Source organism: Buteo buteo, chromosome 11 (assembly GCF_964188355.1).
Source record: "Buteo buteo chromosome 11, bButBut1.hap1.1, whole genome shotgun sequence".
NCBI classification, from domain to species: Eukaryota; Metazoa; Chordata; class Aves; order Accipitriformes; family Accipitridae; genus Buteo; species Buteo buteo.
The window spans coordinates 30548280-30575409 of NC_134181.1; the positions used below are offsets into that span (position 1 = coordinate 30548280).

The 27130-nt window shown below is 48.0% G+C and overlaps 3 protein-coding genes across 4 annotated transcripts; 1 reads left to right on the plus strand and 2 right to left on the minus strand.

The window, feature by feature from the left end:
- DIABLO (diablo IAP-binding mitochondrial protein) lies at positions 1-4318 on the plus strand. The gene is made up of 6 exons (XM_075041293.1): positions 1-79; positions 951-1071; positions 1428-1559; positions 2287-2397; positions 2549-2645; positions 3649-4318. The coding sequence occupies exons 1-6, from the start codon at positions 33-35 to the stop codon at positions 3861-3863; spliced, it is 723 nt and encodes a 240-aa protein (XP_074897394.1). The 5' UTR covers positions 1-32; the 3' UTR covers positions 3864-4318.
- Positions 116-9973, minus strand: B3GNT4 (UDP-GlcNAc:betaGal beta-1,3-N-acetylglucosaminyltransferase 4). Of its 2 annotated transcripts, XR_012652297.1 has the most exons (4): positions 7912-9529; positions 6448-6575; positions 5162-5293; positions 116-386 (listed from the first exon to the last, which is right to left on the minus strand). XR_012652297.1 is itself a non-coding variant. In XM_075041292.1 (2 exons), exon 2 carries the CDS (start codon positions 8973-8975, stop codon positions 7857-7859), a length of 1119 nt encoding a protein of 372 aa, XP_074897393.1. In that variant the 5' UTR covers positions 8976-9002; positions 9862-9973; the 3' UTR covers positions 6954-7856. The 2 variants fall into 2 exon arrangements, 1 of the variants encoding a protein (XP_074897393.1); XM_075041292.1 differs by lacking the exons at positions 116-386; positions 5162-5293; positions 6448-6575 and adding an exon at positions 9862-9973 and having other exon boundaries at positions 6954-9002.
- On the minus strand, positions 9880-27091 carry LRRC43 (leucine rich repeat containing 43). The gene is made up of 13 exons (XM_075041291.1): positions 27029-27091; positions 26823-26927; positions 17010-17285; positions 16625-16735; positions 16347-16486; positions 15501-15739; positions 14552-14730; positions 14029-14152; positions 13666-13805; positions 13419-13508; positions 12933-13133; positions 12314-12395; positions 9880-10040 (listed from the first exon to the last, which is right to left on the minus strand). The coding sequence occupies exons 3-13, from the start codon at positions 17166-17168 to the stop codon at positions 9880-9882; spliced, it is 1626 nt and encodes a 541-aa protein (XP_074897392.1). The 5' UTR covers positions 17169-17285; positions 26823-26927; positions 27029-27091.
- Between the last annotated feature and the right edge of the window lie 39 nt (positions 27092-27130).

The window sequence follows — 27130 nt, forward strand, 5'->3', positions numbered from 1 at the left end:
ACGTCACTTCCTGCGCCCCGCCCAGTCGGAAGATGGCTGCTGGCAGCCGGTGGCTCCGGAGCTGCTGCTCCCTCCTCAGGTACCACGGCCGGCCCCGCCGCTCCGGGTCCCGAGGGCGCGGCGGGGGCATTTAAGTGGAGCCGCGCTCGCCGTTCACCGGGGCTGGAGCGGGCCGGGCGCGGCCGACGGGGCTGAAGTCAGCCTCTCGGGTCGGTCCCCAGCCGCTTTGTTTGCCCGATATTATCAAGACAGCTGCGGCTGGAGCGGCGGCCTGGGTCACAGAAAGGGCCATAACGCACCTCATCCGCCTCCAGATGCCACGGCACAGCTGGAATAGCACACGCAGTAGGAGCTGTGGTACCCGTCCAGGGCTTGCCGCTGGTGGTCTGTAGTTTAAGAGTACACAGCGTAAAAGAAGGGAAGCCGGCCAGTTATTTTCAGAAAATTGCTGTACAACACAAAAATTCTCATGACTGGTGCTTCTGTTTTTCTGCTCGAGTATTTTGGTGATCCCAGGGACACTTACACAACACTGGATGTAAATAAAACTGACTACAGATGGCCTGAAGTGTCACTGGATCGCAGCAAACTATTTACCAGTCATATTGCTCAGCTGCATGTACCATATACCACTTTTCAGCTTGCTTTTTAATTTGTTCTTCAATATTATTGAATATTAGCAGTGTGTTGGTACCAGATGAGATACATTTCCTCTCTCAAAGGATTAATAATGCACTAGTTACTGTGCCTGTCTTTTTTTCTTGCACTTAAGTAATATATAACAGAATTTAAACCAAACTTACTCATTCTCTATTACGCAGCTGCCTTACAGAAGCTTGATAGAGACTAGGTCACATAGAACAGCTTCTAGGTGTTCTTTTCCTCTGATACCCATTTCCCACCACACACTGATTAGTTCTTGTACTTAACTTTGTTTCTTGCATTTCCAGACAAAACTTCCCTGTTCTGGCCAATATTAGGAGACACTGCCTCCCAGGAGTGAACGGACGATGGCACCAAATGGTGGGCGTGGGGCTGGGAGTGGCCTTGTGTGCAGTTCCAGTTGTGGAGGTAATGTATCAGGAGTGAGATACATACAGCACCGCTTGTTAGAAACAGTTTACTATTCAAAAATACTTGCTTAACATTTTACAAACTAGAACTTGCCCTCAGAATTGTATTCCTTCTTGGGGATCACAGGTGTTTAAGCTACATAGTTGTTAAGGAAGAGAAATGAGGAGGACAGTGTCTGCCTTCGATAACACCTTGCAGAAACAGTTGCCTTGTTTTACAGTGGCAAAACAGCAGTGAGGATTAGGCTGTCCAATCTGGTAACTAACAGTGGTGCTTTTCCTTACCGTTATTTGTTACTAATAACATCCGTATGAAAGTCAGTGTAAACATCACGCAAATGTCCTGTCTTTCAGAAACAGAACTCCATTTCTCTCAGTAACGATGCCTTGATTAAAAGAGCAGTTTCCTTGGTAACAGACAGTACTTCTACACTCCTCTCCCAAACAACATATGCATTGATTGAAGCAATGACAGAATATACAAAGGTAAATTGAGAGATTACACGCTTTGCTAGCAAGTCAATACTGGAGATACTAAATTATTTGGCACTAACTACACCTGTTAAACCATATTTAAAATGGACTTTGGTTTTTTTATGAGTTTTAATAAAAGAGGTTTGGGGGTTTGAAAGTGTCAGGTCCCTAGGAAATAGTGCAGCAGGGCTCACTGCTCTACTACATTGAACATGGAAGTTATTTTTAGCTTTGTTAGACTGTTGCTTTGAGCTTGAACTTAAGCCAAAATGACCCACGTCCCAGAACTGGGGCTAAAGAAACTTGGAGCAGTTATTGGATACCTGCCTCCTAAGTAAGTAGGATATGCCATCCTGTGTTCTTAGGTATTTTATTTACCTTCTGTGCCCATTTCTAGGGTCATAAACTTGAATTTCATGAGAAGAATGGTGTGAGCCATATTTAAGTCTGAAACAACAAGATACAGTTTTAATTTTCTAAGAGAGTGCCAATTTGAGTAAAGTATTGGCATTCCAGTTTACTTCCTTATTAGTACGGCAAGTATATAAAGAGATGCTATCCACAGCACTACTGTGGGCAGACAGCAAATGCTGTCACTGCCTCCAAAATTGCAGTGAACTTGAGAACAAAGCACCTTTGGAGCCATTCAGCAGTTTTCCTAATTAACACCAGTTAACACTGCAACAACATCAGAGATGTACAGATTGTCATGTAATTGTGTGAAATGATTCCTTTCTAGGCAGTTTATACACTGGTGTCTCTCTACAAGCAATACGCAAATCTTCTTGGGAAAATGAATTCAGAAGAGGTGGATGCAGTCTGGCAGGTGGTAATAGGAGCCAGAGTTGATGTAAGCAATCGTGTCCTTTCAGTCAGCAATCTGCCTCTTAAAATTCTGCTCAGAAAGTTCTTGTCTCGCTTGCCTTTTCACAAAGGCACTGTTTGGAAAAGCATTCAGATACTGTTACATCTAGTTAAGTAATACTTTGTTTTACTCCTAGATGACAACAAAACAGCAGGAGTACCTAAGGCTGGAATCCAGCTGGATGACAGCGTTACGTCTTTCAGAGATGGCAGCAGAAGCTGCGTATCAATCAGGTAGGCACAAGCAGAAATATGTAGAGTTTCTTTTCCCTAGCATTTAGGTAGTATTTATTGAATGAGAATGGAGTTGGGAGAAACACAGAATATACATTCATTTAACATACCAATTTACAACTAGTGCCTGGTTTTTAGAGATGCTGAGAACTTACATTCTTTTGATGTCTACAGGTCTAGTAGAATTGTTCTGAGAACTAGGCCTGGAAACTTCACATGTGGTTTAGATCAAAACCAACCATGCAAAAAAATGTTTGAAGGAAGTGTTTAGTCATTTTTAAATGCGTTCACTTTTAAAAGTGTTCAAACATGGTTCTGGGAGCCACAGAAATAAGGCTACCAATGGGGTCCAACAGATCTTTCTAGCTGGATTAACTTGTATTAAAGAGTGAGAATATTTGCCTTTCACTCAGGAAGTATACTAATTTGGGTCTTTTCTCCCTGTATATACTCTTTCACAAAAAGCATAGAGACTTGATAGCTCTGTGATTGAGTTCTGGGCTGATTTATGGTAAATCAGCAAAGTTATTGGAGTGGAGAAGGGGAGGAAAGCGATGAATATACAGGGACACCCTAACTCTTAAGTGCCTGAAAAAGACACAGAATGTGTAGGAGCACAGGAGGAGATGGGATTCTGAGTTCAGCAGTGCCACAGACATTCTCACTGCTGGTAGCTGACAGGACAGGACAAGGACTGAGAGTTCCTGGCACATGATGACTGGGCTGAGCTTAGTTCTCAAACCCACTAGCACAAGCTGATCACTCCGATCAGACACTGGCTGTAACCCACTTGGGTGGGAAGAATTCAAGGGGGCAAAGAAATTTCAAAGTAGGCATATTGTTGTTTAAGGTAAATGAGCAGTAAATGCATTTAGCATTAACATAGCCCAAGAGCCATCGAAACACTTAGCAAAGCAGATGATAATTATAGACAATAATTTCTTTAATTGAAGGTTTGCCAAGTGCTCCTCTAACCCAATATATTTAAATTATTACTTTTCAGGTGCAGACCAAGCCTCAGTGACAGCCCGCAGCCACATTCAGCTAGTGAAATCACAGGTGCAAGAAGTGCGACAGCTGTCCCAGAAAGCAGAGACCAAATTAGCTGAAGCTCAAACAGAAGAGCTCATAAAAGCTCAAGGAGAGGAATCTTCATTGCCACAGGGTATTTTGGGAAGTACAGAGGCAGGTGAGGACCCTTACCTTCGGGAGGACTGAAAAGAACTTCGGTGTCACCATAGAATATGTGAGAATCAATCACAAATTGAAAGGTCCCAAACTTTTAAGTAAGTGTGGGATAGTGGGAAACTGCTGCAATAAGCCTATGACTCCATTTTTTAACCCAAACAGGATGGCTTTACAAATCAAGTCAATTCCAAGTATCTGAAAGGCCTTGATCTTGTTTGTAACTTATCTTGTTTGTAATACTTAATGGATTCAATTATTTCAATGTTAACTATGCAAATGTGAAAACTGCTATCAAGGATAGCTTGTTGTTAATTGTCTCTCTGCTGGGAGGGTCCTACTGCTTGTTTGATATGTTTGTGAGAGCTCTCTAACTTGGAGACTAACTAGGTTATCAGCCAAAGAAGTGTAGTTAAAAGTAATTATTGTAAACCTGTGAAGTAAATGATGTCTCTTAAGAGATACCTTTATTAAACTGTGCAAAAGCATCTGTTGTGGGTGTGCCCATTTGGATAAGAGATTAAGCAGTTTTCCATTCGAACTTAAAAGTTTGTAATAGAGCTGAGTGACAGCTGCATCAAATTACACTTAATTGCAATCCGGGGAAACATTTGCTGTAGAGCTGAAAACTTCTGTGGAGTTACCCAGGCTGCTCTTAGTGAAGTTTTGCAGTTCAGTACAGCAGCCTCTTTGACCCAAGAGTCAGCGCTTGTAAGGCATCTGCCTTCCCCAGGAAGCAAAGGGAGATTTGATTTTCAAGATACTGTGGTTATAAACAAAGTCATTGTGGCAACTGCTGCATACTTATTTACACAGCAGTGAGCAAAAGCAAGTTTTACATATTTGGATGCTTTCCAGTACAAGTTTCAGGAAAGTAATCTTAAGTCTCTCTTTTTCCAAGCCTAATGTTTCACTGCAGGCTTCAAAACCACAGGTGTCTTTCACTGTGTTTACTTTCTAACTTGACAGCTTAATGTGAAATTTGCAATATTAACTGTATAGATAACGTAAACTTAAGCTGAGACTGCTTTGTAGAATAGCATCCGCTAGAACTTTATCACTGCTGATTTGAGTCAGTTAATCCCTATTCATCAGGTTTTGTAAAACACACATTAATCATAGGTTTTTCACCACAAATTAGCATCTGATGCACTACATCTGTGTTGAGGTTGCTGTTACTAAACTGAGTTGTGGTTGACTAGGAATTTTTTCAGCTGTACTATAAGCCTTTCTGCCTGTGTCTCATTTTGCCTGCGTTTTGAACAAATGCCATCTCAGCTGCACAGCACTGTACATTTATAGATTAAGTAGTAAAGGAATTAACAAACCACCTTTCTTTGCTCCTGATCCTCACTGTGTGCTGCTGTATCCAAGGAGGATGGCACAGTCCAGAATTCAAGCTCACAGGAAGATGCCAGGGTCTGCTGTGCCTGTAGTCAGGAGGTGCTAACCACAGCTTTGGGCTGGAGCATGAGCAAAAAAAAACACTATCATGAGAGGATTATTTGCAGCAGTGGCACAACCACACCCCTCAAGAGCCAAATGCAACTTCAGGTCAGCCTCTAACCACAACTGCTCTAATTTGTTACATGCTCCAGTGTAAGGATGTCTGCCAAGCCACTGACCCAAATGCACATACAGGTTGTGTTCCTTTCAGGATGCCATAATAACCCTACTCTGATGCTTGCATGGCAGAGATGTGGCTTATGACAGATGAACACTGCTACAGGAGTCTGCAAAGCAACTCAGTCTTCCCCTTTCAGGGCCTGCTCCAGCCCCCTTGCTGCCCCACTTCTTGTTTCACTGTACACCCCGCTCCTACTTGCCAAGATGCCCGCAGCACCCACACACATCTAAACTTCAGATGTGACAGGAACAAAGTAGTCAGTTCAGTCGAGTCAAAATTGGAGCGAGGAGCATGAGTGGTATATCATCTCCAAAATAGGGTGGAAAAGAGCCTGACACCTTGATTAGGAAGTGACAGTTGCCTATCAGGGGTTAGCCCATACACCTAAGCCCACAACAGACATGACATCACGCTCTACATTATGTTACTGAGTTTGCATTTGGAATCATCTAGTGGATCAGAAAAATGCTGCCACAGCAGTTCACGGGGTACCATGGTACCCGCTCTGTCCAGTCTCTTCTCTGGAACAACCAGCGGTGCCCAGAGAACAGTGCCCAGAAACTAGGTTTTGCTGCTGATTGATACTCAGCCTTGTTTACAAAGCCAACATATCTGAAACCATATGCAGACCATTTCTCAGGTATAGCTAATACAGCTAATTAATCCCTGTTAAGGCTGCAGTGAGATGATGCAGCAGCAGCTTATGCAAGACCACACTGAGGATGGACACACACAGGCTTGCCCCTTGCAAGAGCTCTTTTTTCAGACAAACGCCTACTCGCATCTGCCACAGAAACAGCTCGCATGAGAGTGGCAGCTCCCTCCGTAAGAGTCTGGGTCACGCCATAGTGCTAAGCTAGAACTACACCAGGTGCTTTAGAAAGCCAAGGCAGCAAGTACTGCCAGGAGTCCATCAGCCTGAGGTCGTACAGCACTGCACCAGCCCACTGGAAGGCAGGACAGCCAGCCTGCCCCAAGAGCTTGTCACACCTCTGGTCTTGGGATGTCCTCTGTCTCTCTATCTGCAGTACAAGTAAGGACCTCCTGGAAGCACTTCCCGGGCACCTCTGAAAGCTCCAGCTCACATCTGGTGGGTGGTGAACGCTGGGCAGCTGGCCCTAGAGACAGCAATGACAACAGCACAACATAAATTGCTGATTTCTGTAATCACACACTTCCTCTCTACCCACTACCTTTTTCTAAAGCTTCCAGGCTGCTTCCTGTTCGCACACAGCACAGCAGCTTCTGATCTAGCAGCAAGACGCCCTGAAGCTGACGAGCTTCACAAAAGTATCACCAAATCTTAGTTTCATATTTGATCTTTCCTCAAATTAGCAACTCCAGCACACTCATAGATTAATCGCTTCTGTATCAATACATCTTGTCTGGACAGGGGCAGAGAACGGCAGCAGCTCACAGCAAGGAAGTGGCAAGTATCCATTTCCACATACCCTTATCCTCTTTAATATCAATGACTGCTTAATGCAAATGTCCAGCACCAGAGCTCAGCCTTCTCTGGCTTTTAGTGCTCTTAGCTTTCAGGAGACCCAAGAATACTCCTGTGAAAACACTTTTCAAAACTGTATTATTTTATTTATACCCAACATTACAACAGCAATGACCAAAAAACCCCCAAACCCAAACACCTCCCACACAACATGAAAAGCTACAGCCACTCTAACTACCACTGTGACTATTCAAGACATATTGCTCTGCTCAAACCCAAACAGAAAGTGTTTGTGCAAAAGCTTCCAGTGCAAGTAAACCTGTAATAAACTTCTGTAAAATCCAAAAAGCTCAAGTCAGAGCCCAGTCCCTTGGATCATCGTGCTGTGTTAAGGCAATATATTTTTGAGGCATTTTATTTTCTTCCCACTCCACTCTCTTTCTCCTGCTGTCTGGTAGGACCTGTGGGATTCCTGGATGGCCTGGAACAGTGGAGTTGCACTGCGGTGGACCCAGCAGCACACACTGGCCTTTCTCTTCCACCCCTTCCAAGTAATTTCAAGTGCTCTGTCACCCATTAGTCATCATCAGCTTTCCTACACGAGACTGAATTTGGCTGGCAGTCAGACACCAGCCTTGGTGTTGTGGAGCCTCCATAGCGGGTGGCCCGTCACCCACGTCCCTGTGGCAGTTGTGACTTCCTCTGGCTCCAGTCTGGCTGGGAGGAAGAGAGCTGAGTCCCCTGTGCTGTGTCTCACCGAGCTACCAGCCCCATCCCCACCCTATGGCAACTCAACTGTTTCAGTAACCCACGGACAGAAAAAGACTTACTGCAAAACAAACCCCTATGGCTCAAGTACAGACTGTTAGTAGAGGACACGTTTCTACCACAACCTGATTTTTAGTTTAAAAGTACCCTGTATCTGTCACCCGTCACAGTCCCAGTGTGTTCATCAGTAGCTTCTTTTCCAACCCCTTCTGTAGCTGTGCATTACTGACACTGCACACCTAATGCTGTCATCCTTCACCAGCGTCCACATGATCCACATCTCGGTTGGGCTTAGTTTGTGCACAATCATCAGCTCTTTGTACAAGCATGGATCAAAAGGATTGAAAGGTCTCTGGATCCCGAAAGTCTTAAAGCCAGCGTGATTCTTTGGGGTCACTGCCATCTTTGCCAGACACATTCCCACAAAGACATCATCTATTGGGAAGAGTTCTGTGTCCTCTGCGGTGCTCTGAAGGCGGCGCACTGTCTCTCTAGACATCACATAGCCCCCTCCACCCGCATAGAGAGGATAGAAGGGGGCTCTGTACATGGACTCTGGAATAAAGTATTTGACCTTAGTGTTCCTGATGGGCCGGGCATTGGTGATCACATCTCCAACAAAGAGATCCTGTTCAGGGTCCAGTTCTTGGAGGAATTCAACAATGTTATAAGTATTGACAAAGACATCATCATCGCCCTTCAGCACAAACCTGGTGTGCAGGCAGTCCTCCATGAACCAGCGGAGGAAATGCAGCTCCTTGAGGGTCAAGTTGAAGAAGTTATCAACAAAATCCCACTGCAAGATATCATCAAACTCCTGGCTCTCGTAAGCCAGCAGCTGGTGCAGGGGCTGTACCTGCATTTTGGCCTCCAAGCGCCCTAGCAGGAATACCAGCCTGATGCGCTTGCCACCAATGGAGACCTCCTTCCCCCACGTGTTCCTGATTGCCACTCGCCGGTCTATGTTGATCGGGGAAGACTTGATCGCCAGCAAGAGGAACGTGTCTTTGCCACACCTGGAAGGCTTCAGCAGAACCATGAAGTTCCGGCAGTGCTTGTATGTTAAGAAAACACGGTGAAGCTCTGGGAGGGTGAGAGAAGAATTGGCAAGGGTCAAGTTTGGCAAACATTTGCTGGGTTCAGCATTGTCCAGAACCAAAGACTGTGGTTTGCGATGCGCTACATCCACTTTCTGGTCTGCCGACGACGCTGCCAACTTTGCCTCTTTCTTCATGTAAAAAACCCACGCCAGCAGCATGATTGAAAAGGCATAAAGTGCGAGATTTTTAATCCTAGGATACATGGCAATCTCCAGTGCAGAACCCAGGCCCTGCGCAGTCAGAGGAAGACAAGCCGTTTATGACTTAGACCTGCATACTTACACTTTCCACTTGCGCTCGCACCACTCCCACGCCCGCCGTCTCGCAGGGACGGAGCGCACTACCCAGCCCGGGGAACCACCGGGACGGGTCTCAGCGTTTTCCCTCGCCGTTGGGTTTTTTTTGGGTCCCACCGAGGTGCTGCGGGCGAGGACGAGAACCACTGTGCCGGGAGCGGCGGCCGTTCGCCCCCCGGGAGGGCTCGGGAGCCCGCGGGGAACCGCACCGGTCCCGGCCCCAGCCAGAGGAGAGTCCGCCCGGTCCGGGGCGCTCCAGTCCGGGCTCGGAGCCCGGTGCTCCACGGTGCTCCCCGGCATGGCCCGGTTCAACCCCCCCCCCCGCACCCTCCCGGTCTGCAAAGCTGCCGCCGAGACTTACCGAGAGCCGCCGCCACCACTGTCCCCCGCTCCGCGCCGCCGAGACGCGCCGCTCGAGGAGCGCGCCCTGCCCCGCCCTGCCCCGCCCCGCCACGCCCCGCCACGCCCCGCCGGTCGGGGCCGGGGGGGGGCTTGCACCGGGCACTGCACCCCTGCGCATTGCACAGCCCACCCCGCACAGCCCACTCTGCACAGCCCACCCCGCACACCCCACTCTGCACAGCCCACCCCGCACAGCCCACCCCGCACAGCCCACTCTGCACAGCCCACCCCACACACCCCACCCCACACAGCCCCCACCAGCTCCTGTGTGCTGCAGAAGCTCAGCAGCAGCCCCAGACAACCACGACAGCCCCTTGGCATCTCCCAGCTCTGGCGAGTCAGCTAAACCAGGATCCACGCGGCGTCCCCGTGGGTTTTATTGGCCACTCACTCTTTTGCTATGCACACATTACTGAGCCTTCCCCTCTGCCACGGCCGTGCTCTCCTGGCTCTGGGTACCGCCTGCTGAGGGCCACCGAACCAGCTGCATCTGGAATTGAACCGTCAGCGGCACCAACTGGAGACCTCGACCCTCCTCCAGTTCAGCAGAGTCCTTGTTTTTTCTTTTTCCTGTGGAAAGAAGTAAATCTGTCACTGTCTTGACAGAGTAAATTACCCTAAAACAGCCGTGTGCAGGGGGGGAATGCCCACTGTGTTAGCACTGACTTCCTGGGCCTTGAGGGAAAATCTATTTGAATATGAATTCAGGTAAGAAGCCCAAAACCCCATCTTTAAGCAGGCAATCGATCTGTATGGAACTTTGCTTTTTGTTGTTAAACTCCTCTCTAATTCCTAGGAAAAAAGAAGGATGCAGAAATAAATCATTTCAAGGATCCTGGAAAATCAAGTGTGGGGCAAAATGAGACCTACGTGAGACTACTTCCGAAGACATCCTTCAATGTCTGGGCAAATTGTTTGCTCGAGACAAAGCTTGCTGCCTTTCCTCTTTGAGCCATCTGGAAGGGATCCCAATTCCTCTGAGAGGACTTATTATTTGTGTGCATTTGCCGACGGAGGGATGCAAATCAGCCTCAGCTCCCGGCTGTGAGAGTGCCGGTCCCTGCACAGCCTCACTGGATGCACGGCTGCAGCAGAGCGAGGGCTGGGAGCCGGCCTCCATGCCCCAGAGCATGGCCACTGCCGCAGCTCCAAGGTGGTACGTGGTACCCAGGTGATGAGCAAGTGCCAAACGGTGCAATCTGGTGACTCATGGAGCAGCCAGGACTTGCAGACACTGCGTGCAGCGGCGCTTGAGCAGCCCACCTGCCACCCCAGCAGCAATCGGGGTGTAACTGTGAGTCATGAGTCACAGTGGAGTGCATGGCCATGGCACACTGCCGGCACTGGGTGTAGCCAGCTGTGGGGGCAGCTGATTTTTAGACACCATCTTTTTGAAATATGCACTCAGTGGCCTTGCTGTGCAGCTGGCCTGCCTCCACATCCACAGGCATAAGGGGATACCAAATTAAGCACGAGTCTCTAATCGCTCTGGGTTTCCTGCATCAGCAGTGGCTTTCTGTGCATGCAAAACCATCTCCAGCCACAGAACCCCCTGCAGAAAGGGTTCATTCTTGCTCAAGCTGAAGGGAAGACCTCCTACATGCACACTGACCACAGGCCCTGGGGTGGAAAGGAAGTAAAAAACACCACTGCTAAACTTAAGTTGTTTGACAGCAGGTCCCTGCTTCAGCAACAGTCTGAGCTTATATGGCAAATGCACATCTTCTTGTGGGGAACAAAAATTCAAGGAGTTTTTTCTTCTTTTTAGGTAGCTGGGAAGGCCATCAGGCTTCCTCAAGCGCAGAAAGAGCCTAGGACTGCAGGGCTCTGAGATCCTCCCCAAAGACGGGCACCTCACCGTGGGTGGCAGGGTACTGAAAAGCATCCCAGAGCTCTTGGGGAAGGGGGTTAATTGCTCTCTTAAATTAGCGACTAAACCTGATGGCAAAGCGGGGACATGAGGCTCCTTTGGTAGCTCCGAGTGGTGCTGGGGAGGCCTGGCCCACTCCATGCTCTCCTCTACCCATGAGCAGCTTTTCAGTATCGCCCTGCCACCCCTTCCCCCCCCACCCCCACCTTCCTCCTGCTCTTGCATTACCCCTCCGATGTGCTGGCACTGCTATTTTTGCAGTCAAAACAAGATTGCTGGAAAAATAACCTGCAAGAGGCAGGGTGAGGTTTGTCTCCGGTGGATTAAGCAACACTGCTGGCTGAGCAGACTGTGACCTCTGCACTGGGGAGGCAGGGGACACCCGTCAGGGGTCAGGGTGGTCCCTTCATGAGTGACAGCAGACCCAGGTCTGTTCCCAGCCCCGCCATGAGCTGGCTGGGGCACCTGGCGCTCTCTGTGCATCTCATCTCTAAACCAGAAAGAACAATAATCCCCTCTGCAAAGTGCTTTGAGATGTGAGTTGGAAATGGATGAGGACCTTATTATGCATCCCAGACAGCACTCCTCCCAGCTGTCCGTGCCAGCCCACACCACCGGCCACATTTGGCAGCCGACACAGTGGGCAGTACATCTTTCACCCAAAAATCTGCTTTGCCCTTCTCCCCTGGCACGCTAAACTGGTAGGTGTGTGTCGCTCCCAGGACAGCCGGCAGCCCACCCTTGGTGCTTGTTCAGACACCAATTCAACAAGGTGTCCGGGCATGTGTCTAACCTTACAGCACCCGCAGTCAATGGGATGTATTCACAGCCTGAAGCTCAGGATATGAGTAAGCACCCTGCTCAGCAGAGCTGGCAGCGTGACAGGGACCTGTGGCTGCCTTCGGGCCGGGCACCGCTGCTGTTTGCTCTTGCACACACCACCCTCTGCCCAGCCAGCTCTAGTCTCTGTCACCTTTGGTAGATGCTGTGGTTTTCCAGCTGGACTGACTCTCTGCTTTTGTTTTTTCGCTCTTGCCTTTGCCTTTTTTCCTCTCCTGTGAAGAGAGATGTTTCCATAGTTAGACCATTTTAATTCACTGCCCGGATTCAGTCCTGTGACAGCCATCACCATCTGGGTTCTGTCACCAGGATTTAAAGGGCAAAGGAAAAGGGTGAGGGGAAGCAGGAGCACAGTGACAGGGCTGCTCAGAGAAGAGAATCCAGGAAATAGAAAGTGTCGGTACAGCTGGTGCGTGTTGCCATGCCAAGGGAGAGAGAGCATCAGAGGAAGCATGAGTGGTTGCTTTTCACAGTCTCAGATGGAAAAAGAAACTCATCTATTTTCTTAATCTTGGCCTATAAAAAGTAGCAGTACTCATCACTAATATCAACATTAAATAACGATACCAGCAGTGATGGATGGTGCGTAGACAGGATTATTTCAGCCCCATTTTATGGAGAGGAGAACTGAGGGATGGACAGGATGGATGCCTGGGCCAGCTGCAGGGCAGGACATGTTGAACCCCAGCCTGCAGCGCTGCCCGTCCCTGGCAGCCCTGCCTCACCACCCTGCCCTGGGACATGCTCGTTACCTTCTCCTCCAGACTTGGTGGCTGCAGCGGCTGCTCAGTGATCAGGATCCCAAAGTCACACACAGTTGCCACCAGGTCCTCGGTGGCCAGCAGGGTCTCCAGGGTCACCCTCTGGGTGCCCAGGGTCCTCCGAATGGGAGGGTTGCTGCGGAGTTCACATGGCTTCTCCTTCTTTTTTTGCTTGTCCCCGGGCACAGGAACCTGCAGGGCACCAGCATGGGGACAAGCCTCAGCAGAGGGCTGGGGTCCCTTTATCAGACAGCAAGCAACCCCGACCCAGCCCCTTGCCCACCACTGCATCCAGACTGAGATGTGTGTAAAACCACTGCTGCCTTCCTCCCATAGCAAGGGGGGACTTTGGCAAGAGGTCTGGCACGGAGGGGAGATCCTCTGACACACCAAACTGGCCCAGGAGAAAGGCCCTCATTCTCCCATTATTTTTTTTGCAGCTCGGTGTTTGGACATCATTCTCTCCCAGCATCCTACCTTGGCACCGTCCTTTTGCAGACCCTGTCTTGCCTTCCCCTTCGTGACTGTATTTTCCTCTGGATCAGCGTCAACAGGCCATGAGAGCACCTGCCCGGGGAGAGGAGCTGGTGCTGCAGCAGCTGGGACGCCCAAGGACCCTGGTCCGGGATCATTGGCGTCCCAGGCTACCTCCCAGCGGGAACACTGCCGCTGCAGGGCCTCCCAACAGCTATTTCCCTTTCATCCAGCTCTGCCACACACTCACTTTCTCCTCCACGACTGAGACAATCGTTCCACATGCCAGGTAGGACTTCAGGCCCACTAAGTCCTTGGCAGTGTGCTCCTTCCTGTAGCTGCAGTCGATGGTGTCTGCCCAGGGCTTTCCAGGGGTGACAAACACCTTTACTGTGCAGGGACACAAAAAAGCTCTGAGGAGAGACCTCTCCTTCCCAAGGACAGGAAGGACCAACCCCCGGGACGTGAGCAGTGCCAATTCATTATCCATTAGTCTCAGTAACAGCCCAGCTGCAGCCGACCCTGCAAGGGATGTCCTGATGCTACCGCATGCCAGGAAGAGCCATAAGCCTGCCCTGAGCCGTGAGGCAGGGGATTTATAACTCCTCCTTACCAGAGTGGGCCTTGGGCTCCTCCATGGCTGCAGGCTCCTGCTGGCCCTTTGTTTCCCTCGTGTCCTGAGCAGAGCTGTCCACATCCAAGGTGGCCACTACAGGACGCTGATGGATTTTTGTTACCTGGAACAGAGAAGGATCTCTTGGCAAGGCATGTCTGGTTGTGTTTACATCAGGACCAAGGGGCAGAGCTGCCTCCAAAATCCCATTCCCCAGCCTACCCTTATCATGGGAAGAAGGGGCACCATCGCCAGGGAAGAGGTCTGCTGCAGCCAGCGGGAGGGGATGTGTGAACGCACTCCTACGTGCAGAGAAGCACTGGGCTCCCCGAGAGGGACAGGGAACGTGGGCAGCAGGGACTTGTCCTGCCAGATGTGGCCACATGTGAGTTCTGTCCCCAGTACTGCTGCTGCCCACGCCAGGTCCATTACAAATGGTCTTGCTTCGCAGCCTGGAGGTGAAGTCCCCTTTGCTGTGGCCTGACACTGCCTGTTGCTTTCAAGATCTCAGTTAAGCACAAACCTCAGTGCTGCTACCACCCTCGATCTCTTCTCCCTCCACAAACTTGTACGTCACACAGTAGCTGTAGGTGATCACCGGAGCCTCAGAGCCAACCTCCAGCTGCTGACGAGTGCTGGGATCAGGGACTCCCTTGATTTCCCCAATGCTCACAACCACTTGTGCTTCGCTTCTGATCAGCTCTAAAAGGAAGACAATCTTGCTATGAAGCTGCAGCACGCTCCTTCCAGAGTGAGGAAGGCACAGAGCAAGCAGAAGCCTCCAGGACGCCGTGTCCCACCACCTGGCATCCCTCCATGCCGCCCTGCGCTAACGCTGTGACAAGCCACTGCCACATGGGGTCAGTCCAAAGCCATGCAAACATCTCCTGGCTTGGTTGCTTTGCCTCCCTGGTTAACATTTTAGACTCCAAAGAGCATGTCCAGCGCATAAACTCATTGAGCAGGGGCCATCAAGAGGGGCTTCCCATCCCTGGGTGTCCCCAGCCCTCTGCTCTCGTCCCAGTCGGGGATGTGCCACGCTGCAGGGGCGGCACTGCTTCGTGCAGACAGTGCAGCACCCATGTGAGCATCTTCCTTGTGGACACGTTCCTCTTTCAGCAGCTCAAGAGGGAAACGCACGGTCTGAAACCAGACGGTGTCTAGGAAGCGAAGATGGGGGCAGGCCATGACGCTGAGACAGTGCTAGGACTAGGTTGTTCTTGCAATCTTTGGACCTGACTAAGGCTAAACCCACCTCAGTTGTAATTACACTGCTACAGGGTCCTCTGCCTGTCTCCCCGCTTGTACTAATGGGGTAAAATGGCACTGAGAAAAATCTCCATTTGAGGAGAGGCAAGAAGGAAGTCAATACTGCATCCAGAGTTTGCCCTGAGGACTCCTAGCTCAACCATGATGAAACCACCTTCTGACTTGTGGGGTCAGCACAGACAGGTTCAAAGGCGAAGGCTCACCTGGCTGTCTCGCCAAACCCTGGAACTGGTGCCTCTCCTCAGGCCCTATGTGGATGTCATCGAGGATAGAAAGCCTGGGCAGGCTGTCCACGAGGAAGCCTCTGTAAGTGGGAATAAGAGCCAGCGGATTCCCTTGGAGCAGCAGGATGCGGAGCTTCTGCAGACTGGACAGCTGGGAGACCAGCCCCAGCAGATCTGTGAAGTTGTTAAAGCTCAGGTCAAGGGAGACAAGATTTGGCCTAAGAAGAGAATCCAGAGAAGAAGGTTAGGCAAACAGCACCTATCTGAGGATAGAGAGCTACTACCCTGGGGCAAAAAAAGAAACAAAAATTGTGTTTCCCCAGCACAAACTGGGTCACACTGGGGAATCCAATGGTACAATCTCAAGAGGCCAATTCCTGAGCCATATAGTCCATTGCAGCCTGCCCCACAACCCAAAATCATGTTTCTTTAGCATCCATTAGCCACCCGACTGCATCATTTGGTGATGCAGCCTAAGCTTTAGATCCTTCCTAGGGCAGACTCCCAGCAGGGGCTTTGGGAAGGGCATGGAAAAAGGAAGCTGCCCAGGGACAGGGGAACTGTGGTGAGCAGGGTGTCAAGGCAGTTCCCCAGGTGATCTCCCCATTCCACACCTTGGCCACGGACCAAGACAACCTTAGAGCATGAGACAGAAGACAGCAAACAGAGACAGACTGCTCTGCACAGGCAGGGGACACAGAGCAAAGAAACAACCCTGCTGAAGGGCTGTAATTTCCTAACAGGGGCCACTTTGATGGCTTGAGGTCATCTGGTCACAGCCGCCCACCTCCCTTTCAGGAGCCCATGTTCAGCCTGTGGCATTACCAGAAGGCCGCAGTGAGGTACTTGTGCTCCGAAGGGCCGCACAGCCTGTTGTATCCAAGCCCCAAGTGCTGGAGCTCCGGAGGAGGCCGAGCGCACAGGTCCTGCAGATCAGCCACAACATTGCAACAAAGCTCCAGGACCTGCCCAGGACAGAGGGAACAGCAAACCCCCTTTGCGATGAGCCGTTCCTGGCACTCCCTCGAGCTGTTCAGCTTGCATTGCGTTCCCAGACAGGACCTCCTTCCCCGTCCTGCTGCAAGGCATCATCACTCGCTCACCTTCAGTGTCCGGGGCAGGTTGGCCGAGGTTATCCTACTGATCTGGTTGGTACTGAGGATGAGCTCCTCCAGCTGCTGTAACTGCAACAGACCCTCGTCAACCTCCTCCACCTGCAGAGAGTTGGGTTTGGCCAATGTGTCCCTGAGCCACCTCGTGGCCCAGGTGACATGGACATGTAGTGTTGATCCACAGGTGTAACACAGATCAGTGCAACACACTGGGTGGGGGGACCAGTAGGTCTACCCCAGCTGCAACAGTGGCATCTGGGAAGATGCTGGGACAGGGAAGGTATCCTTTTCCCAGGATGTTTTCCCTCCCAACAGGAAGACATGGTTTCCTGGACTGGAGATGGGTAGCTTTACAGGTACCAGCAGCTGCACTTACTCCCTTGCCAACGATCCGCAGGGACCTGAGGACCTGGAAGACGTTGGAGCCATGAACGAGCTCGGGTGCCAGCACAGCCATTTCCCGCAGGCGCTGGTCCTGGGGGCTGCAGTCCGGCAGCAAGGCCCAGGGGCTGTGCCGGTCGCTCAGCAGCTCCATCAGCACATCGGGGCTCTCCTCACCCAGTGGCACGGCCTCCTCCTGCCTGGCTGCGGCTGTCCCCGGCCCCAGCTGGCCTCCACAGGGGTTCGTGCATGCATTGAAGCGGGACTTGTTCTGCAGAGAGGGAGAGGAGAGAAGCAGTAAGAACCCTGCAGACCGCAGACCCCCTGCCATGTCCCCACAGCTGTGCCCCCCTGGTCCCCTACCCAGCTGCCAATGCCGCAGGGGAAGTCCTGCAGACCCAGGTGCCGCAGGTGCTCCCAAAAAGCAGCTGAAATGCTGCAGCAGCCGGGTGTTGCCATTCAGCCCCAGCCTGGCACAGAAGTCCCTGGCTTGGCAGCACGCGTCCCTGTCGCTAGGAGATGGCGGGGACACATACGCCCTGGGGACCGGGGACCAAGCTCTGCGAGCAGGGCCATGGACTGAGCCTAGGATGGCACCGAGCTCCCTAGGCTGGGAATAAATCCCTGGTTTTCTGGATCTCCCCCTGGGTTCTGGGGGCTGCTCCCCACCGGGGAAAGAGCGGGTGGCCTCGTACAGCATTTGCAGGGTGCAGCATCAGGACTGTCCCCTGGACAAGGGTCTGTGGCATGGCATTTGCCATTTCACTTATCTACATCCTGAGTGTCACTCAGGTTTCAGGGAGGAAGCAGTCAGGTTCTCAGTTAGCTGTAAAAGTGCTGTTCACTGGCGTGGAGGGCACCGCTGCCACAGCCACAGCAGCGCGAGGCCATCGGAAAACATAGTTCACAGCTAAAAATAACGGCTCTTATACTTGGAAAAAGTAGATGAGCCTGAGGCACAAAAGCCATCTATCTTAGGTCAGATTCAGGTCTCCACGCTCTGAGGTTTATTTGCTTTTTCCAGCGATAGGTATTGAGGCAATGGCTATAAATTCCATTTTAGGGAGACTACAGAGCAGCCTGTGTCAGCAAAATTTCACCAGATGAATTGCAGATGCTCTGCAGCATCTGGTGGTTACATGGTGGAAAGCTGAACTTCCACTCGGGTTGGGTTTTACAGGACAGATGCTTATCTGCTACCCTATCGGCTCAGCAGCTTATCACAGCTGTGTACAGATAGGAAAGGATACGCAGAGCATGCACACGCCAAGAGATAGTGGCATGCCATGGAGTGGAATAACCAGGCAAGCTGCTGTCCTCAGCTTAGTCGAAAATGAAGTCAAATCTTCTAAAAATCTTTGAAAGAGTGTTACCGGTGGTTGAATCGTGTTTCGTGGAAAAGCCAAGCTGTAAGAATGCTGCTTCTCTTATTTCTACCCCTGTTACAAATAGTTGGGCCCCATTGCCATCAATGCTGCACAAATCGATGTTACCTGCTCTAGGAGGAAGACTGGCTGCAATTCCTTGTCTGTCCTCCCTGGCTGTACCCATCTGGGGCAGCTGGAAGGGGACTGGCAGTGCCCGGTGCCTAATGGTCTCTTGTATGTGCAAGCTCACGTACCTTCCACACATCTTGCAATGCACTGTGGGGCACTAACCAGCTGAATCTCTCTGCTTTTTTGGTGCTTGCAAACAAGCAACCTGCCAAGATCACCCTTCTACCTGAAAGGAGCCATCCATATCCATCATCGTCTTTGTAGGGATGTTCCTAAAGGCCACCCTGCACAAAGAAACCTCTCTCTCCCTCTCTCTCCGTTTTAACCCCAAATAATAATAAAACCCTCAAATTAAAAAAAGTGTCTGCCGGAACTGTCCTTTTCTGGTTCTCTTCCAGCACTCTGCTGTACTGTCTGCTGCCTCATACCATAGGCCATGATAACTGATTCTCTTTCTTTGCATTATTTAGCACCTGGGAACATGGGTTGTGCAAGAAGAAATGCATCCCTGTGGGATGGCTGTATCCCTCTGCTTGGCTGTCCAGAGCTCCCTTGCAGCACAGTGGCAGAACCACATTCGTTTTGTGAATCTCCATTACTGTGGCTTCAGGCAAACAATTGAGGCCTGAAGTTACAGGCTGGTGGGACCCCAGTGCAACACAGTACAAGGGAAGCGTCCATTCCCATTTCAAGCCTTGGGAATCAGTTCAGCCAAGAGAACAGTCCTTGTACCAGTCCCAGGCACTCCAGAGGAGCTCACGTGCACACCAAGCTTTTTATTTTCAGAGTCAGATTATTTCACATAGAAAACAGAACTGATTATTTTGACACCAAGATGTTGTTCCCTAAAAGTTTTCTGGTGACTTGACACACATTCATCTTTGAATCTATGACTACCTTTCAGGTGTATCTTTTATCACCGAGGTGGGAAGTACAAGTGTGTATGTGTCACTTGGCATTTTCACAAAAGTATGTTCATAGGGGTTTTCTCTGCCCTCCTTTCTGTCCTAACTTATCAGTAGTGCTGCAGGTCCTCTTCTGATCACAGCCTCATACTTGTAAATCCTAGGAACAATTTTTCTCTGTTTTTGTGTGTATGGGAATTTCCTGCATTTAGTTACTGGAAACAGAAAATAGCCTCAGGGAAGTTAGAGAGATGGGCGACAGAGATGGGGAGGTGCGATCCTGGACATCCTCTGCTGGGTTATGCGAGAGGGTCACACCTCAGGGACAAGGTCTTACAGACATCCAGCAAAAGGATTTATATGTTGACCTGGAGGCCTGGTCTGCCTTGCACACGAGCCCCTCATGGCTTTTTCACTCCCTGCATTAGCCCACTCTTACATTAAGTCTGCAGGAGAAGGTTGCTGGCTTTGGGTACCAATAATGTGCTTGCGTGTTCCAACCATGTTTTTTAAAAAAAACAACAACAGAGTTTTATGTTCTAAATCCTACATTTTAGAGAGCCCAAGGATTTAGATGGGATGGCTAAGATGGGATGGCTAAGCCAAGTGTCCTGAGCTCCTAGTCAAACAGATGATACAGGACATCATCTGTGTCAGTCTGAAACTGCATCTAGATCATAATCAGTGAAGACGCATTTGAACTAACTTTTGATGTAATCTTTCAAAAAAGAAAAAACCCCAAACTAGCACCCACAAAAAAAAAAAAAAACCCATGGAGGAGCCACTGACGCAAAACTCCACAGTACTTAAATGCAGCTTGGCTGTCCACATCTACAGCACTCCAGACAACAAGCAGCTTGAACACCAACGTTCAGCTAGCTTTCAGCCAAGTCAACTGCTCTCCATGCCTGCCATGAAACGCCAAGCAGGTGGGTCTGACTTAATGTTGCTATGCATTGTAAGGTTGCATTGGTTGATGTTCATTGCTAGCTCAGCTGCTTAATGTCTATATGCCTCAGAAATTTAGCATGCTGCACAATATCAGAAAGTTTTGCAAAAATGATGTAGAGGCTTGAGACTGATCATTGTAATTTTTTTTCTTTCCCCTCTTCATTTGAAATCAGAGATCAACAGGTTTGCAATCTTCCTCTTCTGTTCACTGGTTCCTTTGGCCTCCTTGGCACCAACAGCCACCTCAGAAGAAAGCAAATCTACTACAGGACAGAGACAGAAGCATTTTACTACCAGAATAAAGCCCTTAGCATCAGTGATAGAAAAGCAAGTGACTACCTTGTTTAAAAACTACGTAAGTGTACTATCTTGCATTTGTTGTGTCTATGACTGTGGAGAAATCTCTCAAATTATTACAAAACACTAAAAAGACTATCAGAAAAGAAATATTTGGGTTAGGAACAGTCTCTTCTCTGTATTCCATACAACAAGGAAAGCATTTATCTTGCATTACTGTAGGGCAGATTTGGAGCAATGTCTAGGACAGCTGGGGAAAGCTTGGGCAACTTTGCCTCAGCTAACTGCTAGCTCTGATCTTCCAGACTAAATGCATTGCTCCTTCTCAGTCTCCCGAGTCATGTTGGGCTTGAAACAGGCATCTTTTTGGAGGAAACTAGTCACATCAGTGGTAACATGGATAGAATCGCCTTGCTTTTCAGTCTGATCCTAGTACTAGAGCAGTCAGGAGCACTTCTGCCAAAAATCCTGCTCACCCATCCTTTCCTTGGAGATGGTAAAATGTGCACTGAACCCAAGTGTCTACGTTTCAGACAAATTTTGATTCTGGGGAACGTGTTCCCAAGAGTACGTTGATAAAAACCAACGTAAACATTTCCCCGAATTCATTCTTGAAATCAAACCATCTCTGCTGAAACAGATGAAAATATGCTCAGGCCAAAGCAAATCTCTTGCATGAGTAAATTTTGCCCATATGGCAAAGATAAAAAAGAAAAGACTTTAAAAAGCTGAAAAAAAAGCAAGCAGGGTATTAAGATAGAAAGTACTGCACAATCACAGCCACAGATAGTGTGCAATACCTATCTGATAAAAGGAGCGTAGGTGTTAATACAGCTGTTGAACAATAAAAAAAAAACAACCAAGCACACACAAACTGAAAGATAGGTGTGTATGCACCTAGACATTCAAACGTGAAGCGACTACTAGGAAAGATGTAAACGAAAAAGATTGATAATTTCTCTCTCCTCTTCCTCCCCTACAGAATGCGTGTAGCTCTCTAACGCCCAAAACTGACAGCTGGCTAACTGCTGACTCCCAGGCCAAAGACATGGTGAAGAAAATACCCGAATGCCCAGCTTTTGACGCAGACTGCTGCTTTTTCCACATTTTTTACAATATTTTGCAAAACCTGAGAAGCGAGATGGAATTAATCTGTGGTGAGTTTTTAACTCAGTTTGTCGATGCAACTATCTATCAGCTAAATGTGACATTGAGTGAACGAGCTGGGCATTACAACTGCAAGAATGAAGACCTTCTGCAGATGGATCATAGCCAGGTCCAGGGGATGAAAATGGCAGAGAAGAAGACATACATCTGGTGGGTTTTACAGAGATACGAACAACTTATGCAAAATACAACAAAAATGTACTCCTCAGCAGAAATGTAATACATCAGGATGAAAAAATAACTTTAAGATACTAGACTCAGCTAAATGTGACCTATCAGTAGTTATGTGATTGGTTTGATGCCAGGAACAAGATTGATAATGTACTTGCTATTCTACATATTATAACTATATGAACTAGTTTAATATTTAAAAGGTGAATGTCTTAAGTTATTGATTGTATTTATTATAAAATTATTTATACTGTTTTATTTGCAACAGCATATAAAAAGGATGGAGTAATGTAAGTCAGGGTGTTTTAATTAACCAATCATGACATAAATAAGCAAACAGGAAAGCATGATTTCAGTAATTTTAATGTTATTTATATTTTTACCTTGCAATTATTTTTCAAAAGAAAAGTTGATTGTCAGTAGACTGATTTTGTACCTCTCTCTGCTAGTGAATTGTATTTATTAATTTATATAATACATCTATTTTTATAAATTTATTTAAGCAATTATATAGTTTTTATATATTTATTCAGATTTTTAACTTTTATATTTTAATACTGAAAGGGATGAATGATTTATTTGCTACTTAGTAGGTGAATGGTTTTACTCATTTTCTGTCATTATATTTGGATAGAACCTGGAATTTAATTAAAATGAGATTAAAGAAAACTAATATTGCTGGATTCTCTTTTAACTGTGTAATCCTTTTTTTACAATATTTTTTGCACTGAAAACCTAGTGTTTTATTAAAAAGCAAATTGAACTAGTTGTTTCTGGTCCTTATGTTAAAAGTACTAGAAACAGCACATATCCTCCTTTCCCATCCATTTTTATTCATAGACATGAAGCAGTTTTGTTTCTTAAGTTCCTAACTGTTTTCTCGTTTGGATCCACCAGTAGGTAAATTGCTTTCTAATCAGCCCCCACTTTTGAAGGCTGAATTATTGCGGCTTCTTCAACATAGCTCCAGAGTCTGGTTTAGATTTACAGGTTTTCATGGTTCATGGCCAGCACCAGCTGTGCTGGAAACATGCTGGATTAGCTCAGACACAACCACCACACCAAAATGTGGCTGAGCTAATTACCGCTTCTGGAGCTGGCAGCAGAGCAAAGACACTCAAATGGTCTAGGAGCAATAGGACTTGTCATATACTTGTTTTTCTTTTATTTCATATCAAGTCCTGATTATCCCAAATAATGGGAAGGTTAATAATAATAACACAATTATTTTAGTCTAAATTACCATACAAAGCTCAAGCCAGTCTAAGCATTAGAATCAGTTCCAAAATAAACATTATTTCTCTATTAAAAAAATCAGTTCCAAAAATTAACATTATTTATCTATATAGAAAAAAAAAATTACTTGAAACACCTACTTAAAACACAAGTAAAGGATTACTCCTCTTTCTGCTGCCATCCCCCGTGTTCATTGATGGTGGTCCACACCAGCACACAGCCCTGTGCAGGGTTGACTTTGCTCAAGAGTACTCAGATTTGTGCTCTGAATGTCCAGGGAATTGCAGCTGGATTGAACCCCTGCATCCCAGTGGCACCAGTGCACCTTCTCTGCTCTGTGAAAAGCCCAAGAGGAGCTGGAGCAAGGGATTTTGCTACCAGTTCATCTCCTCCATCCTCCTTTCAAATGCTCTCAATGCAAAATACATCAGTGCCCAACTCGTCCTTGTGCTGTGGTGGTTCTTCAAGATGGTGCCATTAGTCCCGATGCCGCTGTAGCTCTTTCCTCCTCCCATTGCTGGAGAACTGGCCCTGTTCTACCCACACTTCTCTAGGAAGAGTGGGGTTTCTTGACATCAGCGGAGTCACTGCCAGTCCCCAAAAAGCACCAGTCAGGGCCGGGGCGGGGGGTGTTCCTAGAAAAGTATTCTAGTTTCTCCAAGAAGAACAGGGGGACAAAGCTCCTTGCTGGAGCCGGGGAAGAATTCCTCCCAAATGGAATCAATTTCAGACACCACTATGGAGGTGTCACATAGTGCTGACAGGCAGAAGGATGGGGACATATCTGAGACTGTTACTGTGGTTTCTGATGTTAACACAAATAGCACAACTCTCTTTGTTAGTGCCATATTGGCACACCCTGAATTCAAAGAATGTTTTAATAAACCACCTCTCTGACCTGTGTGAGCTTCGTGCAAGCATGGTGAGTCCAAAGGTGGGTATTTGCTCCTGCCTTCTGCATCATAAAGTCAACTGCCAGTCCTGGAAGTCTCAGTGCTAACCCCTGTGGGGTAACACTGGTGGCTGGGGCACTCTCTCAAATTACTCTGCTTAGTTCCAGTTCTACCAATTTTTCCAGGGTCCAAAAGGTGCAGTTCCAACCTCATATCCTTAATTTTTTAATAGAGAAAGAAGCGTGAATGGAAAAGGATCACCGACTGGGGATGTGCTTATCCCCAGGGCAGAAGCAACATCTGCTGACCTTATCAGGTAGGGTCAGCAAACCACTATAAGCAGAAAGACATTTACATCTGAGGGCTTAGACATCACCATTTCCAATGGTTGACACAAACCACTTAAACCTTGCTGAACCAGAGGATTATACAGGGCCACTCCCTGTGGTTTTCTCTGTCATGCACATGTTTTCTTTCACCTTCCGAATATGTAAATAGCTAAATTAAAATGTTTGCCTTGGAAAAGGAAACAGATTTCCTCAGAAGTTCAAGCAAGATGTTAAAGTGAGTCAGATGGTCTGTCACAATTCATGTCATGGAAAGAGGAACCTGAAAAAGAGCATTGTTCTTCCCCATGGGGGCACAAAATTGTACTGCCAGCCCTGCAGACTCAGCTCCCCTCAAGAGTCTGAGCTCATGCACACAGGATGCACACCTGAAGTAGGGAGACACAGGCTTATGCAAAACTGTGGCAAGCCGCTGTCCTCACATGTGCTTGAAAGAGTAGTGCTTTGCCACAAGCGTTCGGGATGCAGCAAGGCAGGCTGGCTGATACCAGAACATCAAACTTCAAAGGGCTGAGGTCAGGAAGCAATGACCAGCACCTCACTGAATAGTCAGAACGAGAGTGCAAGACAGAAACAGTGACTGCAGATAGTCTGATGCACAGTGACACACCTGTATCACTAAAGCACTTCTGACATCTGCATTATGCTCATTTCTGCAAGCTCCTATAGCAAACAGCCACTGATGTTGGAGAGTTTATTTAGGTTCTGTAGGCAGCCTATGGATGTGTGGCTGCTCAGGTACTGTCCTTTTGTCTATCCTGATATGGTTGGTTCCCTTTCAACCTCAGCCACATGTAAAGGTGTCCTTGAAAAGCTCTTCCCACTTCTCTGAGAAGATGGGGCAGCTTCAGGAAAGGGAGGGATATTAAACAGGTGAGAGTCACGTGTTGTATGACTGACCTTGGTCTGCACAGTAAAGAGAAGAGTTGAGAACCAACACTAGCTCTAATGCAGAGGTGGTTGTATGGCTTCCTTTGTAAGAGATTCTCCAGACCTCTGCTGCTCATGCCCGAGGCAGGGCGCTCAAAAGCTCACCCTGAAGCCCAGAGATTCTCAAAAGATGATGCAAGCATTCACAAAGAGAAAGGCTCAGACAAGTCACTCCCAAGAGGAGAAGACTGCCAGCCCCAGACAGGTCTGCAGATCTGTAGCTTTCCTGCCTGGTGCAGGATGGTCAGGGCTCAGATAAATCCTCCTCAGCCCTGGAGGGCTGGAAGTTGGGGGATACGCCTGCGCCACACGGTGCATATCTGCTGTGATAATGAGGTGGTCACCAGCAAAGCTTTCTTGACAAGCAGTTCCCCACTTATCCTGATTGAAAATGTACCTGTTGGCTTTCAAGGCCTATGAGGAATTTACAGTTGAGATGGAGGAGTCACAGATGGGCTTTGTAAGAAGGGTCACAAAAGGGCAGGCAGCAGCAGGACTTAGGGACGTGATGAGTCTAGTCTTTGTGGGTTTGTTTCCATTTTGTGATGGAAAGGTGTTGGGGTTTGTGATACACACACCTTGTTCCGAGACAGGAACATGTTAAACATCTCTCTGGATGACAACAAGGACTATTCTGTGTTTGCACACAGGGAACTTCCCCAACACCCAACTCTTCATTGTCTGCCCACCTCCTGGTGATGAGGACACTCAGGAGGAGAAAGTCCTCAGTGGTGAGAATAGGCATAGAAGAACTCCTAAGGATAAATACGGGTTAAAAAATAAAATAATAAAAATCTAGTGAGCATTGCTTACCATTCTTTTACATATAGAGAGCTCTGAGCTGTTTGCCTGTTGAAGTACCAATTCCCTTACAACAGTGATTTCGTTTGGTGTAATTTCCATAGAGAAATGTAGGTCCACTTCTTAGCACTGTTCACAGTTTAGAAGAATCAGCCACAAAAATAAGCCATTTCAATAACTGTCCTTTGGCGTATCAGCTACAGTTATACCAGCCTCACTGAAATCGCCACAAAATCAGTAGTAAAGAAACAGTGCTCTCCAGCCACAGCTTCCTCCCAGAGAAGTTTGATAGCATCACTGCAGTAACATTTGCATTTGTATGCTTGGTTAAGAGTGAAGTCAGGCTGAAGTGTTGGTTTATCAATGTTTAAACAGCAGTGAAGAATCACTGCCTTCTACCAAAATGCTTTATGTGAGATTAAGCTAGAGATATTAAAAAAAATTAAATGCAAACACAAATGCCATACCTTCTCCTGGAACCACAGGCCTGACTCATCAAAAGTTCTCATAAGCTATATTAAGTCAAAGCCACCAATCACAAGGATGAGATTAACCAGTATGAACTCTTGTGCAATGATTTTAAAATAAAATCCCTCTTTTCACTCATCTATTACCTTTCACTTCAACTAGAGCCTCAGTCACCCAGTGCTGCTTCCACTAGGCAAGAAAATCCAATATAGCAATGAGGTGACAACTGAAGCACAGAGAGCTGAAGTGTCCTACCAGGGAAAAAACAAAAATCAGTCATTAAATGCAAAAATGAAATGCTATTTGTTTCATTTTTTAAATGGACTTAAGCAGCTCAATGCCTAACACTGACATCAATTCCATGGGAATACCGTGTTATCCAATCTCAGTGCTGGTCTGTGCTGTCCACTGTCCAAGCAGTATGTTGGCCAAGAGCCCCAAATCCAAGCCTGCA

What these genes read in the sequence shown, in the direction of transcription:
- LRRC43 (XM_075041291.1), bottom strand. Translation starts at nt 17,168, where the DNA reads ATGGAGCTGCTGAGCGACCGGCACAGCCCCTGGGCCTTGCTGCCGGAC. An exon ending in GGAGCCCAAGGCCCACTCTG is followed by an intron (nt 13,806 to 14,028) that starts GTAAGGAGGAGT and finishes GTCCCTGCACAG; the next exon opens with TAAAGGTGTTTGTCACCCCT. An exon ending in TGCAAAAGGACGGTGCCAAG is followed by an intron (nt 13,134 to 13,418) that starts GTAGGATGCTGG and finishes GGTGCCCTGCAG; the next exon opens with GTTCCTGTGCCCGGGGACAA.
- DIABLO (XM_075041293.1), top strand. Translation starts at nt 33, where the DNA reads ATGGCTGCTGGCAGCCGGTGGCTCCGGAGCTGCTGCTCCCTCCTCAG. An exon ending in CAATGACAGAATATACAAAG is followed by an intron (nt 1,560 to 2,286) that starts GTAAATTGAGAG and finishes ATTCCTTTCTAG; the next exon opens with GCAGTTTATACACTGGTGTC. An exon ending in TAATAGGAGCCAGAGTTGAT is followed by an intron (nt 2,398 to 2,548) that starts GTAAGCAATCGT and finishes TTTTACTCCTAG; the next exon opens with ATGACAACAAAACAGCAGGA.
- B3GNT4 (XM_075041292.1), bottom strand. Translation starts at nt 8,975, where the DNA reads ATGTATCCTAGGATTAAAAATCTCGCACTTTATGCCTTTTCAATCATG.